The sequence below is a fragment of the Cajanus cajan genome, chromosome 10 (assembly GCF_000230855.2).
Source record: "Cajanus cajan strain Asha chromosome 10, NIPB_CcT2T_4, whole genome shotgun sequence".
In the NCBI taxonomy this organism is placed as follows: domain Eukaryota; kingdom Viridiplantae; phylum Streptophyta; class Magnoliopsida; order Fabales; family Fabaceae; genus Cajanus; species Cajanus cajan.
Window position 1 is genome coordinate 49,293,257 of NC_138526.1, and position 13,951 is coordinate 49,307,207.

Genomic DNA, 13,951 nt, shown 5'->3' on the forward strand with positions numbered 1-13,951 from the left:
AGTCTAAAAATTGTTCTACTAACAAATTTATTAAAATTATTCTCTTATTTATTTACCAAGTACCAACTGGACGAAAAAGAAGGAAAAAGCCTAGTGCACGTCGTTCAGAATGTAATTTTTTTGGGCTTAAGTATGGTTTTAATCGTGGTAAGTTTTTTCAGTATTAGATTCTTGAATTTTTTTTAGTTTTTTTTTTTGGTGTTGATTCTTGATTTTTTTTTTAGTTTTTATAGTTAAAAGTACGATAAAAACAATTAATAAATTGTAATATACTTTTTACAGAAAATTATAATATTTTTAAAAAATACAATATTAAAAGAAGATTAATAAACTGAAGATTAAGAACAATATTAAAGGGACAAAAACAATAGTTCATTATGTATTAAAAAATTATGTAAAAAGTTATATTAAAATAAAAATATATAAAAACAAATAATAGGTTATTACCTTATTTATATAAAAAAGTATTACTTAATAAAATTAAGTACCTAAAAATAATATAGTTATCTTAATTTAACATATTATTTAGTATCTTAATTATCTTACTTGATAATTTTATTCTATCGATTGTTATAACTAAAATAACTAGAGTTTTTAAAAGAAAAAAAAATAACTAGAATTAATGGAGTAAAAAATAAATTTAAAAAAATAACAAGATCTAAAAATGATAAAAAAAATGTATAAGAATTAAAATAAGACAAAATTATATTTAAAGAAATTTATTTATGATATATTGGTACAAAGTATTCGTGGCTGAAAATTATGATTAATTTTTATTAAAGATTATGAGTGCACATTCTCTTTTTAAGATAGTTAATTTCATACCTAAATCAAACTTTAAACATCTTAATTATGGAATAGAAACCATTACCATTTATGTGAGCTATTACTGATATCTTAAAATATATTTAATAACATGCAATGCAATTTTATCTGTACCATGAAAAGTATAAGAAAATTTATTTTGATAATATCGTTAAATGTAACTAAAACAAAAAATAAGACATACACAATTATTTTATATTATCATTTAATCACAAAGTAATATATATGATAAATTAATCATACTTTAATAATAAATATTTTAAAAAAGTTTAATTACCTTTAGTTCCATCAATTTTACCCTCTAATTCTTATATATAGAAACATTCTATTTTAATTCCTATACATACTATTTTAGTTCTCTTTTAATTTGTCTACTTTTTTTTTTTTATTATATAGAAACTAAAAAGTTAAGTTTACAAAATTATAAAAATTAAAATTTCTATAATTTTACTTACTTGACCCTTTAATTTTACAACTTAAAATAGATATTTTTTAATTTTTATATTTTTCTTTCTCTCTATAGTTTAATATACATTTTTTTAGTCTACCTACTTACACTTTTTAAGTTTTTTTAGTCTCCGTCATTAATTTTGTTTGTAACATTGTCTTTATGTTGAGGTGACGATGAATTGGTGTTTGATGTTAAATTTATTTTACTAAAATTCTTTTGAATTAAGTCTTTCAACTCTGTACCTCTTGTTACGATGTCTATTATTGAGACACCCTTTTAACTTTTGACAAAATTAAAGACTCCTACACATCAATACAAAACAAATAATATTACAAAAAATAATGACAATGACTAAATAAATTAAAAAAATGCAAATAAATGGACTAAAAAGTCTATATTTAACTATAAAAACTAAAAATGATTGAAAAAATAAGTATAAAAGTTAGAAATATCTATTTTAAACTATAGAAACTAAAAAAGAATTGTAACATAAAAAAATAAAAAAAAAAGTATATACAAAACTTAAAATAGGATATTTTTAATTATAGAACCTAAAATGGTAAAATTGATCAAACGAGGTAATTTAACTTTTTAAAAATTATAATAAAATAAAAAATTATACCAAAAATAAAGTTGGAATTTTTGGATGGTATAAAGGTTTATAGTACTTTATTCACTCACAAAGATGTATATGGGAGACAATTTTTTTTCCTAATATTGGTCGTTCCAATCCAAAGCGCGAAAAAGCTAGCGTTAACGCGCGAAGCACCTACCACAACGTGTGTATTCAGTACCGTGTTTGTGTTTATGTTTGTTTAGTTTCACATTACATTACTTATGATTGAATCCATATTAATATCCAATTATCACTACATTATCACTGTCTCTTATTTTATGCCATTTTAGTGGCGTTATTTCCTCCCTCTTGTAATTCATTATTCCCTCTAATCTCTTTTTTTTCTCTGTTTATCTCTCAAATCTCTTGCACATCACGAGTGTGTTACAACATAATACAAGGTAACGTTTTTTATTTTTATTTTTTTTCATGTTCTTTCTTTTTCATCAACATTATGTGCCTGCCCCCATTCACTATTTTTTTAACGTGTATGAATCTAGGTTGCTTTCCCTTTCATTTTCGATTTTTGCATTTGCAATTATCATTTGTTAAGATTTTATCGATGAATAGCTAAGTATTTTGTAAGTCTTACATGATGTATTTTTGTTCCTCACTTAGATTGTGCTCTATAGTTCATAGTCCATAGGGAAATATCAATCGATTAATTTACGGATTTTGATCGATGATATTTGAGCACTCTAATTTTTTAAACGCTTAATCAACACTCTTTAATCTATTGTTATTGTTACTTTTTCAATTGTAGTTTGGAATTTGTGAATCGACATTTGGAGTTTTGCAAGAGAAAGTAGATATAATAGGTGATAATATACGATAAAAAAAATGAAAATTGGGTATTTAAAAAACTGGAATTTTCAATTTTCATTGCCCTTTACATATTATTCTGTTGAATCGATTACGCTTATCTAATTGTGACCTAATAATCCAATGTATCATACATTTCCTAACATAATTGACGTTTTCTTTTCGTGTGTTCCTCTTTTAAATATTAAAAATAAAAGACATAGTTGACATGCTATACCACCAATGACTGCGCTTGATCGGTATAATCTGTAACTCTTGTTTATATTTTGGGGTACTATAATATGTTTTGTGATTTTTTTTTTGTTTGTGTAAGTTTGATACTATGATATCTGGTTTTCATACCCTATAAAATGTATATAAACATGTTCCTCGTAAGTGAGTTTGTGTGTTTAAGCGAGAGTTTGCAAAATTTATTTTCGATAAAATTGATTTTGAAGAGAAAGTAATTTATGTTTAGATGTTTTTGTTCTAAAAACAACTATTAGTAAAAGCCAATATATATTTTTTTGATTCAATATTATTAAAAATTGTTTCAACTCAAATTCAATTTTATGATCACAGTAGAATCAAATATGTAAATTTTTATCTAAAATCTTGTTAGTTGGTATTCTGACAATGTGAATTTAGACGATGAAATATGAGTTCAAACAAGCACTAATTATACTGTTGGAGATCTGTGCTGTTTTGAATTTTGAGAGCGATATCTTCATTTTTGTTTCTGTTCTTTTCTATTGTCCTTTTTCTCTCGAACAAATTGTCAATTATCCCTATTTTTCTTTGGTTAAACCAATGTAACAGTGTGTCATTGATTTCTAGTGAGGATAGCTACCGGAATGAGTTTGACAGGAATTATGGCTGGCTGCTACATGGCACATGAACATACAATGACAGGTCACTTTTGTAATTCATTAGACTGCAACAGGAAACGGCATTCACTGTTTGTTGAAGACAAAATTTGTACTGTTGATACATTTCATCTCTATGCTAACGTGTTGTTAGTTTTTTGGTTGTTCTTGGTGGCAAGCTCTTACTTTCTCTTGAGCAAAAATGTCAATGCTTTTGGCGGTTGCAGAGAAAAACGTGAGAAAGTTCATTCATCTGACCGAACTATCTCTAATACAAGCACAGAGAATGATGCAACTGTTGCAAATGATGCGTTTAGCTGTAACGAGAGTTTAAGGTGTTCTCATAGAGGTTCATCCAATAACAGCTGGACCAAGTGTGATGCTTACTTTGAGATTTTATATTTAGACAAACAAAGTTACTTGCATTCTTTACTCAATCTTGATGAAGACTCTGAGTGGCTCTCAGATTTCAAGCCTTATGGGCGTTCACGTGAGAACCCTTCTACTCCTTTTAGCTACGAGTGTGATGCTTACCGTGAGATTTCAGATTTTGATAAAGTATGTAACTTGCATTCTTTACTTAGTCTTGAAAATGAAGACTCTGAGTGGTTCTCAGATACGAAGTCTTGTGGATGTTCTTCAGAGAGCCCTTCAACTCCTCTCAGCTACAAATGTGATTCTTATTGTGAGATTTTAGATTTGGACCAAGCAAGTTACTTGCATTCTTTACTGAATCTTGAAGATGAAGACTCTGAGTGGCTCTCAGATTCGAAGCCTTGTGGATGTTCACCTGAGAATCCTTCAACTCCTCTTAGCTCCAAGTGTGATGCTTCTTCTGAGATTTCAGCTTTTGACAAAGCAAGTTACATGCATTCTTTACTCAGTCTTGAAGATGAAGACTCTGAGTGGCTCTCAGATTCAAAGTCTTTTGGATGTTCGTTTGAGAATCCTTCAACTCCTCTTAGCTACAAGTTTGATGCTTTTTCTGAGATTTCAGATGCGGACAAATTAGGTTACATTCATTCTTTACTCAATCTTGAAGATGAAGACTCTGAATGGCTCTCAGATTCGAAACCTTTTGGATGTTCACTTGAGAACCCTTCAACTCCTCCTAGCTACAAATTTGATGCTTTTTCTGAGATTTCAGATTTAGATAATGTAAGTTACATGCATTCTTTACTCAATCTTGAAGATGAAGACTCTGAGTGGCTCTCAGATGCAAAGTCTTTTGGATGCTCATCAAAGAACCCTTCAACTCCTCTTAACTGCAAGTTTGATGCTTCTTCAGAGATTTCAGATTTAGACAAAGTAAGTTTCATGCATTTACTCAACCTTGAAGATGATGACTCTGAGTGGCTTTCAGATGCAAAGTCTTTTGGATGCTCATCAGAGAACCCTTCAACTCCTCTTAGCTACAAGTGTGATGCTTCATCTGAGATTTCACCTTTTGATCAAGAAAGTTACGTGCATTCTTTACTAAGTCTTGAAGATGAAGACTCCAAGTGGCTCTCAGATTCAAAGTCTTTTGGAAGCTCATCTGAGAATCTTTCAACTCCTCTTAGCTACAAGTATGATGCTTCTTCTGAGATCTCAGATTTGGACAAAGTAAGTTTCATGCATTTACTCAATCTTGAAGATGAAGACTCTGAACGTCTCTCAGATTCTACCAGTTTGAGTATTGTGGTTCCTCCTTCAATCTCTACAAGCTCCTCATTCTCTGGAGCACACTATGGCAACTCGGAATTGGAGCATCTATTAGAAGCTGCAGATATGGAAGTGTTCAGTGCTGATGAACCACTTTTTTGGCCATTTGAAGGGAAACACAAATGGAATTCTGAGGAGCCATGGAGTTCATTTTGTACCTCCCCTCGGAAAAGGTTTCTATCCAACTCTAGATCAATGACATCAAGGTTAAACACGTGTCCTAAAAGTTCAGCCAAGGTAGTACCTCTAGAGTGTGAAGATGAAAAAGTTACACTGAAAAGTGGAGTGCTGAGCAATACGGACCTTTTGGGAAAGGAGTATTTTGCTTTGGGTCAGGAACTTCCCATTGAGACATTGGTGGGGCTCAAGGAATTTGATGGACATGAAGGGCTTGATTTTGAATACAATGATGTTTTTCTTCTGGATGAATATCTCCAATAATTTAAGCACACTAGCTTCGTAACCTAGTGAAGACTGAAGAGCAAGTATGACTGCAACTTATTAGATTATATCAGTATAGACAATAGAGTACACTTAGGTTCTCTTTAACTGCCTTTATATGATCTAATGCTTACTACATGTCTTAATTAAATATGTACTTCCCTAATTGAATAACATATGTAATTAGGCATAGTTGTACAAATAGGTCACTGGCTTAAAACAGTGTACATGGTGTTCCAGCAGAAATAGTTTGGTTACTGGCTAAACCTTTGGTTTGTGCTCATGTATTTTAACTGTTTCTTCGTTTTGTTTGTTTGATATCTATCACAGTTGTTTAGTTGTTGTTAACTTCTATAGAACAGTCTGTCAATTAAGTGATTGGTAATTGTTCTATTATGATCTTTGCAATTAATAGTAATACATTTTGCAGCATTTTTTTTTTAATAATTATGTTATTGGTATTTTTTTTTGGGTAACATTTGAGAAGTAGAAAAGGAATGAAAAAAAAAAGGAGAGAAATGAGGGAGGTGGACCATGTGGTGGTTGAAAATGGAAATGAACGTTCCTTCGCCTCCCCACGAGCATGTTTCAATCTTTCGGGTCAACTCATTATCAAAATGTCATGTGCCCAAAAACAAATAAAAAAGAAACTTCCAATAATTGAATGAATTCAACTCACTAAATGTAAACACAAGAATAAGAACTCGACAAAAACTTTTTTTTTTTTTATAAAAAAATTATGAGGGAAAAGAAGATATTACATTTTTGTCCTTCAATATGAATTTTATGTAATTTTTGTTTTTTCTAAATCAAAAATAATTTTCATCTATCTAAAATATTCAAATTCTTACTTTTTACGGATAGATTACATTGATATTCATTAGTTTCTTTCAAAATTCACATATTACTTTGACTTTTTTCTAACTTTACGATAACCTCTTATAAGAGTATATGGTGTAATATGTTTCTTGAGTAATTGAAGATGTGAATAATATATTTCAAATAATTAAAAGAGTTATTGTAAGAAGAAAAAAAAACCTCTTATAAAAGGGTTATTGAAATTGAAAAAAAAATGATTCCTGAATTCTGAGTAATTAAAAATGTGAATAATATATTTCAAATAATTAAGAGAGTTATTGTTTGGAAAAAAAAAAAGAGATATTTGATAAATTTTGAAGAAATCATAAGATGTGTCGGTATATTTTTTCTCTTTTTATTCAAAATTTTCACATACCGAATCAATTAAATTATTTTGAATTTTGATCCATCGCAAATTTTTTTTTTTCTACCCATCGTAATCTTCTAAACATTTGGATAAAAATATTTTGACTTTGGACTATTTAAAGATCATGTTTAAATTTAAAAAAAGGTTTTGAAAGAAAGAAAAAAGTAAAGTTTCTGGTATTATATTTTAAAAGAAATATTCTTTTTAGTACAATACGAATTTGAGAAAATGGTATTCACAGTATTTTTTTTATAGTAAATAACTATTTAAGCTTTCAGTCAAGTAAAATATACTTTGAATAAAAATTGAATTCGATATAGGTGGTCTATCATGATTTTGTAAAAAATAATTTGTTTTAACTTAATTATGTTTTGATCATTCAAGAATTACAATAGTAAGATTTTACTTACAAGATTTTAATTAAATAATTTTATTATTCACATAATTTATCGTATAAAATTATGAATATTGTTTTGACGGTCTAGAATTGCATTGTTCTAAAAAGATAGATAATCCATAGGCGCGTATGATCCATGCATTTGGTGGTTTGTCCATTTGTGCAATAATAAAATATAGTGGCATAAACTATTGAGCCCTTATTAGCCGTACCCTATTCCAGAACACCAGATAACTAACTTTATATTTATAATCACATTTATGATGGGGTTAGTGTACCTAAAGATCCCTATACAGATCTTACCAAAATTGAAAATTGGGTATAGAAAGAGGAAGAGGAAGTAGATATGAGTAATATTTTGATGTCTTAATCAGGGGTTTTATTTTTTTGAAAAACTTAAATTGTATCAAATCGAACTATTTTATAAAAATAAATTAATTAATTGATTCATTTCTTATAAAATAGCTTGATTTGATTTTTTTAAAATATAAATTAATTTTTTTAAAATTGGATTAATTTAGTGTGTATAATTATTTATTTTTCATTTGTATATAAATTAATTTTTTTTAAAAAAATTAAACTAAATTAAACTGATTTATTTTATAAAAATAGATTGAATAATTAAATTAATTTTAAAAATAGTTTAATTTAAATTTTTTTAAAATAAATTAAATTTTTTAATACGGATTTATAGATCGATCGAGATTAATTTAAAGGGCGCATCGAAAGTTGTCCGTTTTGATTGGGGTCTTAGGAAAGGAAAAAGAAGAAAAGGGGAAAAAAGGTGGAATCTAGAGACAAGCGTGTGATCTTGAAGAGACCCCACCCCGGGGAGGGCATTTTGGGCATTGCGCCTGTTGCAGGCCTCTGACGTCGAACCTTCTCTGCTTTCAACTTTTTCCTCTCTCATTTCTCACCAAATCCAACTCTAACTCCTCAATTCCTTTCTCTTACTATTCATTCCTCTTTCAATTTCAATCGGAATCTTCTCTCAGGTAACATCGTTTCTTTTAATCATTACTTTCAATTTCTTCCTCGCTTCCTTGTGGATTCGGATGTTTCTGATTTTGTATGTATTAATTTTAGTTTATTTATTTTATCAGTTATTATCGCAGGGGATTGTTGCTAAATATCAGCTACAATGCGTGCACCGGCATTACTTGCACAGTGCTTACCTGGCCTAGTGCCTCATGATCGTGGAACTCTCAGCATATCCTCGCTTCCTGACAAAGATATTCATCTTCCATCGCCAGCAGTGGAGATTCTCCCTTCCAAGGTACAATTCATCACTCAAATCCCCCCAAAAAGGTTGTGGTTAAAAAGTGTAACGCAGATTTAAATTTGTCGTGTTTCACAGGCAGCTCACGCTGACAGGGATGCTGGGGAGAATATAGAGCAATTTAAGGTATATCTCAGTGTGCTTTATGTTGTGGTATTTGTTTTCTGAAGGATGACATGAAGCCTGTTTGGATGACTTAAAAACACTTCTGCGAGCTTCTCTATTATAAATAAAGAGTTTGTTTTAGTACAAAGACTAGTATTAAAACACAGTCTTATTCTGATGGCTTGTCTCCTAAATCGTGCAATTCCTTACGGGAGAGTAGTGTTATTGTTGAAACAATGATAGTGGAAGAATTTTGGGTTGGTATTTTTTTTTTTTTTTTTGGTTGTAACTTGTAAATATCAATACAATGGGATGTAGGTTTTATCTCTTGACATTGATGTATGATTGTATGAAAGGCATTCATTTCATAAATATTATGATGCAATAACAAAATATGCCTGCTAAATCATACTGAAGTAAGACCTCAAGGCTACATTTCTGTGATTCTTGATGTTTTTTATTTTTAATATGAACTTAATGTTTTTCCATTTTATTGAACACTGTCTCATTTAATCTTTTTGAGAATTTTCTCATAAATCTTATCTTCAATAAACTTGACATAATGTTAGAGTTAGAGCTTATGTTTGTATATCTGTCAGTTTTATAGTTGTGCTGATCTCTCTTAAAACTCTGACAGGGTTTAGTTAGTGTTGCTGATATCATTGGATTCAATGGTTCAGAGGCAATATCCTTGAAATCTGACGGTATGTGCTTGATTTTTCAGATTTGTAGGCATTGGACATGTGATTGATGTTTTCTTGAAAATCAGCACTTTCTTTTAAGTTTAGTACTCCATAAAATTAACACAGTTAAGAAATTAATTCGGCATATAACGTTATTTTGTTATAACACTTGAAACAAAAACTTATTTGGCATGAAATGAAAATGACAAATCCCTAAGCTTAGCGTAGTATTATCTTCAAAGATTTTAAAAACCCTCAAATCCATTATTAGTCAGAAAAATAATGACATGATTCTTGTTGAGGAAAATGTCATTCATCATGCTTTGCTTTACACATGTAATTTAAATTCTCTTCAATACAAAGGACTGATGTTTTCAAATTTACTCATCTGACTTTGTAGGTTATCTGAAATCCTGGACTATTTCCATTGATCTTGTTAGTGTTCTTAAGCATGAGATTCGTGATGGGCAACTGACCTTTAGAGGAAAAAGAGTACTTGAGGTATGCTGTCCTTGAAGATTTTATTGCTTGCTACGATAACTTGACTGTATTAAATTCTATTTGTGCTGTGTTGTCCTTCCCTCATTTTTCAAATGCTCACAATGTCAGCTATATCTTCACAAGATTACTTTCTTTTCTTCTCCCTTAATCTGTATTTAATCAATCATGTCTGTGCTATTTATTACTCAGGATTTACAAATCTCTTTACTTTTGTCTATTTTGCAGCTCGGTTGCAACTATGGGCTTCCTGGGATTTTCGCATGCTTGAAGGTATACAGAACAGTTTAGGATTGGGGTATCATTTTTTTTTTGCTGGTTCATTTGTCACTAGTCTGTGTAAGCTGGAAAGAATATCTATATTTAGTTACATGTTTTTCCCTTGCAAAGAAAACTCTACTCAGCAAGCTATTTTACAATTGATGACATGGGCAGAAATTTAAATTGTCTAGGCAGTTGTTTGTTGTTATTTGCATGCTTGAATTACTATATCTTCCTGGTGTGACAACCAGAAAGTCTCAAAAATATTTTTGGGTAATATTGCAAACAGGTAATCAAGTAAATAGCAAGATGAGAAACTTTTGGTGTTTTTAGGAGAATAATGAGCAGCGTGTAAACTTTTAATCTGCACATTCGAAGAAATAAACTCACCTCTTTGGAAATAACATGCTTTTCCTCTACTTGATTCGGTGTTTCACAGGGAGCTTCCGTGGTGCATTTTCAAGATCAGAATGCAGAAACTGTAAGATGCACAACTATACCAAATGTCCTTGCTAATCTCAAGCAAGCTCGTGATAGGCAGAGTCGACAGCCAGAGTCTCCTCTTACTCCTTCAAGACAGACCCTGGCACCATCAGTTAACTTTTATGCTGGGGACTGGGAAGAATTGCCTTCTGTGTTGTCTATTGTGAAAAGTGATGGATATGAAGCGACTCACGGAATGAGTTTGAGCTTCTCTGAGGAAGATTTTATGGATGGATGTAGTAGCCAAGATGGTAGCATCATTGGACACGAATCTTACTCAAGACGGTCTAGGAAGCTTTCAGGAAGTCGGGCATGGGAAAGAGGTAGTGAGGTGGATCAAGGAGAGGGCGGCTATGATATTATTCTAATGACAGAGATTCCATACTCCGTTACCTCTTTGAAGAAGCTGTATGCACTTATTAAGAAGGTTTGTTTTCCTATACTTGGTTGTTTATACCAACTGAAAAATCTTGTATATGCTTTCCTTATTTTGTTGTGTCTTCCACATTCCATTTGTTCATTTATTGATAGCCGACTTGGTGAAATTGTATTTGTGTCTTGTGGACTATGGTGCTTCCACTTGTTGCTGTGCTCTCAGACTCAACAAATTGGAACCGTTTCTAGTTGCATTTTTATAATGATGCATGATCAAGTTCGATGCATATTGTAACTATTGCACTGACCTGATGATTGCACAAGTTTCTCCTTTTTTTAGCTGAACTATTGAGTTTCAAATTGTAAACGCAGAACTTCTAATTGCTCTTTTGTATTTTTCTTTTGATATCAGTGCTTGAGGCCTCCATATGGGGTGGTATATCTAGCTCCTACGAAGAGGCACTATGTTGGCTTCAATAATGGATTACGACAACTGAGAAGTATGGTAGATGAGGAGGGCATTTTTGGAGCACATTTAGTAAAGGATTTGGCTGACAGGGATATCTGGAAGTTCTTTCACAAGTAAACAGGAATTCAAAAATCAGATGGATACCTTGGCAAACATCCGATAAAAAATTCTATTGACACCATACATATATTTTATAGTCTGAATCACAAGCATTCTTTTGTTTTTTAAATCTATATTTCTCCATTTTTCTTGTAGCTTAGTAATAATAGAGGTCTGAATTTGAATGATCAGTTTACGTGCATCATCAACGTGAAGCTGCCTCAATTTAATTGTGTAAATTCTCACACTAAACCTTTAGATTGCTTGGATTGAACATTTTAGTCCATGATATTTTTAAAACTGTGATCTTTAATTTTACAAAGTGACATTCATTTTAGTTTTTATTTTTATATTTTTTTAATTGTAAAAAGATAGTAGAAAATGAAGCAATAAAAAAAACATGTAAAGTTAGAGACTAATAGAGAATTTTAAAATGTTAGCAATTAAAATGTTTGATTCTTCAATCTCGAGGATTAATTTGAAGATTTACTTCATTTAATTCTTTTGCACACTTGTCTGGGTTGGAAAAAAATTCAGATATTGGAATTGTAAATCAAACGTTATATTGAAATTAATACTACTATATTATTTAATACTTATAACACGGGTTTCATTTTCAGTTAACACTTTTGAGCTTATGATAAAGTACGGGCCTGGCTGGATTAGGGTGGAACGCCAGCTTTATTAGAGGTGAAATGTTAATTTAAGCAAAAGTCCACAAGGTATAATTCTAAAGATCATACTACTTAATGGATGTAACAAAAATAAAATCCTTCTATGTTTGGATTTCTGTTTGAAGAGCTTCAAATTTCTCAAGCAAGAAACAGAAATAACTATTAGATATCTTTAGATAAATATAAGTTCACGTTTGAATAAACGTTTAGATAAATACTGGCTTAATAATTAATGATTTATAAATTATCTAGTGTCCAAATATTATCATCAATGGCTAAGAAAATAATAAAAATATTAAAATTATATTAGATATTATAGTATATTAATAGTAGTGATAAATGCATATTAATAATACATATTTTTTAATTTTCACTTTTGATATACACAACTTAATGGAGTAATTACTTAATATATTTTTTTTTATAAATCTTTTTATTAGATAAATTAATTATTATTATCATATGTTTTTTTAAGATATTAAATGTATCTTTTGTACTTGTTTTATAAAATATGAAGATGATTCGTGAGAAAATATTGTAAGGGGTCATAATATTACTCTTACAAATTGATCAAATAATTTAAAAAATAACTTGGTTACAAATACAATGAAGTCACCTCTGCTAAATATTGGTTGGAATTAATAAGAAGAAAGTTTTAGCTAGACGAGTATAGGGATGCCGCCTTAAAACTTTATCACAACCACTTACCTTAAGAAAATCAAACTGCAGAAAGGACGAACCCAATCAGTCTGAGAGTAGGGACTTAAACATAGAACGGAAGGGATCAAATCTTAAATCTTATCTTCTTATGAGTTTTATATGTACTTTTATGATTTTGTCTTTTTACAAAAGAGATAAAAAAAAACAAAAAAAACAAAAAGGGTAATACAAAATTAATAACCTATTTGATAAGTAACCCTCAGAGATTATTTTATGAAAATAATAAATGAAATTATTTTATTTTATGTATATTTTTTTAGTTATATTTTAAAATATACAAAAATATAAAGTGTCTTTTTTTTTCACTAGTAATACAGTAAGAGAATTATGATTGCTGAATAAAATAACCTCTATCATTTTTGAGACTCATTATTTTTTAACTTTGAAAAAGTTTACAAATAATTATAGGTTTAGTTATCTTTTTGGTCTATAGTTTTATAAATTTAACATTTTAGTTTTTATAATTAAAAATATTCTATTTTAGTTATTATACATATTACTTTTGTTTCTTTTTAATTTCCGTTGTCTATTAGAATAAAATATTTTGATTATTGGAAGTAAAAAAGTAAAGCTGATGAGGGAAAAAAATAATTAAACCATAATTACATACGCTGGGGTCATTTCGAAATTAATTACTTTTACACAGCTAATTTTGTAATTATAATATGATATCCATGCCATGAAACAATCACAACCGTCCCTTTATATTAATGAAAAATCAAAGGTTTTGGAGTGATTGGACCATCTATCACACCTTCGATTTATCGAGAAACTGTATTGGACCGAAATAAGCAACCCCATACATAAAATGTTAAGGTTCATGATATATACACTTTTTTTTATTTTTATTTATAAGTATACTTTTTTTTTTTTTTAAATAATTAAATTTTTAAAATATTTTTAATATTTTTAATTCTTTTGTTTTTTATTTTTAATTTTATATCTATAATATTTAATTTATTACTTTTTTTTCACATAT

The 13,951-nt window shown here is 29.5% G+C and overlaps 2 protein-coding genes across 3 annotated transcripts; both read left to right on the forward strand.

Annotated features, from left to right (window-relative positions):
• The first annotated feature begins 1,596 nt into the window (after positions 1-1,596).
• Positions 1,597-6,112, forward strand: LOC109806582 (uncharacterized). The gene is made up of 2 exons (XM_020369034.3): positions 1,597-2,293; positions 3,531-6,112. Exon 2 carries the CDS (start codon positions 3,548-3,550, stop codon positions 5,702-5,704), a length of 2,157 nt encoding a protein of 718 aa, XP_020224623.1. The 5' UTR covers positions 1,597-2,293; positions 3,531-3,547; the 3' UTR covers positions 5,705-6,112.
• Positions 6,113-8,120: 2,008 nt separating this feature from the next.
• On the forward strand, positions 8,121-11,922 carry LOC109806711 (S-adenosyl-L-methionine-dependent methyltransferases superfamily protein). 2 transcript variants are annotated; one of them, XM_020369196.3, is made up of 8 exons: positions 8,121-8,321; positions 8,442-8,602; positions 8,684-8,731; positions 9,348-9,414; positions 9,794-9,894; positions 10,120-10,164; positions 10,592-11,062; positions 11,423-11,922. In XM_020369196.3, exons 2-8 carry the CDS (start codon positions 8,468-8,470, stop codon positions 11,594-11,596), a joined length of 1,041 nt encoding a protein of 346 aa, XP_020224785.1. In that variant the 5' UTR covers positions 8,121-8,321; positions 8,442-8,467; the 3' UTR covers positions 11,597-11,922. The 2 variants fall into 2 exon arrangements, with proteins under 2 accessions (XP_020224785.1, XP_020224784.1); XM_020369195.3 differs by having other exon boundaries at positions 8,122-8,321; positions 8,430-8,602.
• The last annotated feature ends 2,029 nt before the right edge of the window (positions 11,923-13,951 follow it).

What these genes read in the sequence shown, in the direction of transcription:
- LOC109806582 (XM_020369034.3), top strand. Translation starts at nt 3,548, where the DNA reads ATGAGTTTGACAGGAATTATGGCTGGCTGCTACATGGCACATGAACAT.
- LOC109806711 (XM_020369196.3), top strand. Translation starts at nt 8,468, where the DNA reads ATGCGTGCACCGGCATTACTTGCACAGTGCTTACCTGGCCTAGTGCCT. An exon ending in AGAATATAGAGCAATTTAAG is followed by an intron (nt 8,732 to 9,347) that starts GTATATCTCAGT and finishes AAACTCTGACAG; the next exon opens with GGTTTAGTTAGTGTTGCTGA. An exon ending in GAGGAAAAAGAGTACTTGAG is followed by an intron (nt 9,895 to 10,119) that starts GTATGCTGTCCT and finishes TCTATTTTGCAG; the next exon opens with CTCGGTTGCAACTATGGGCT.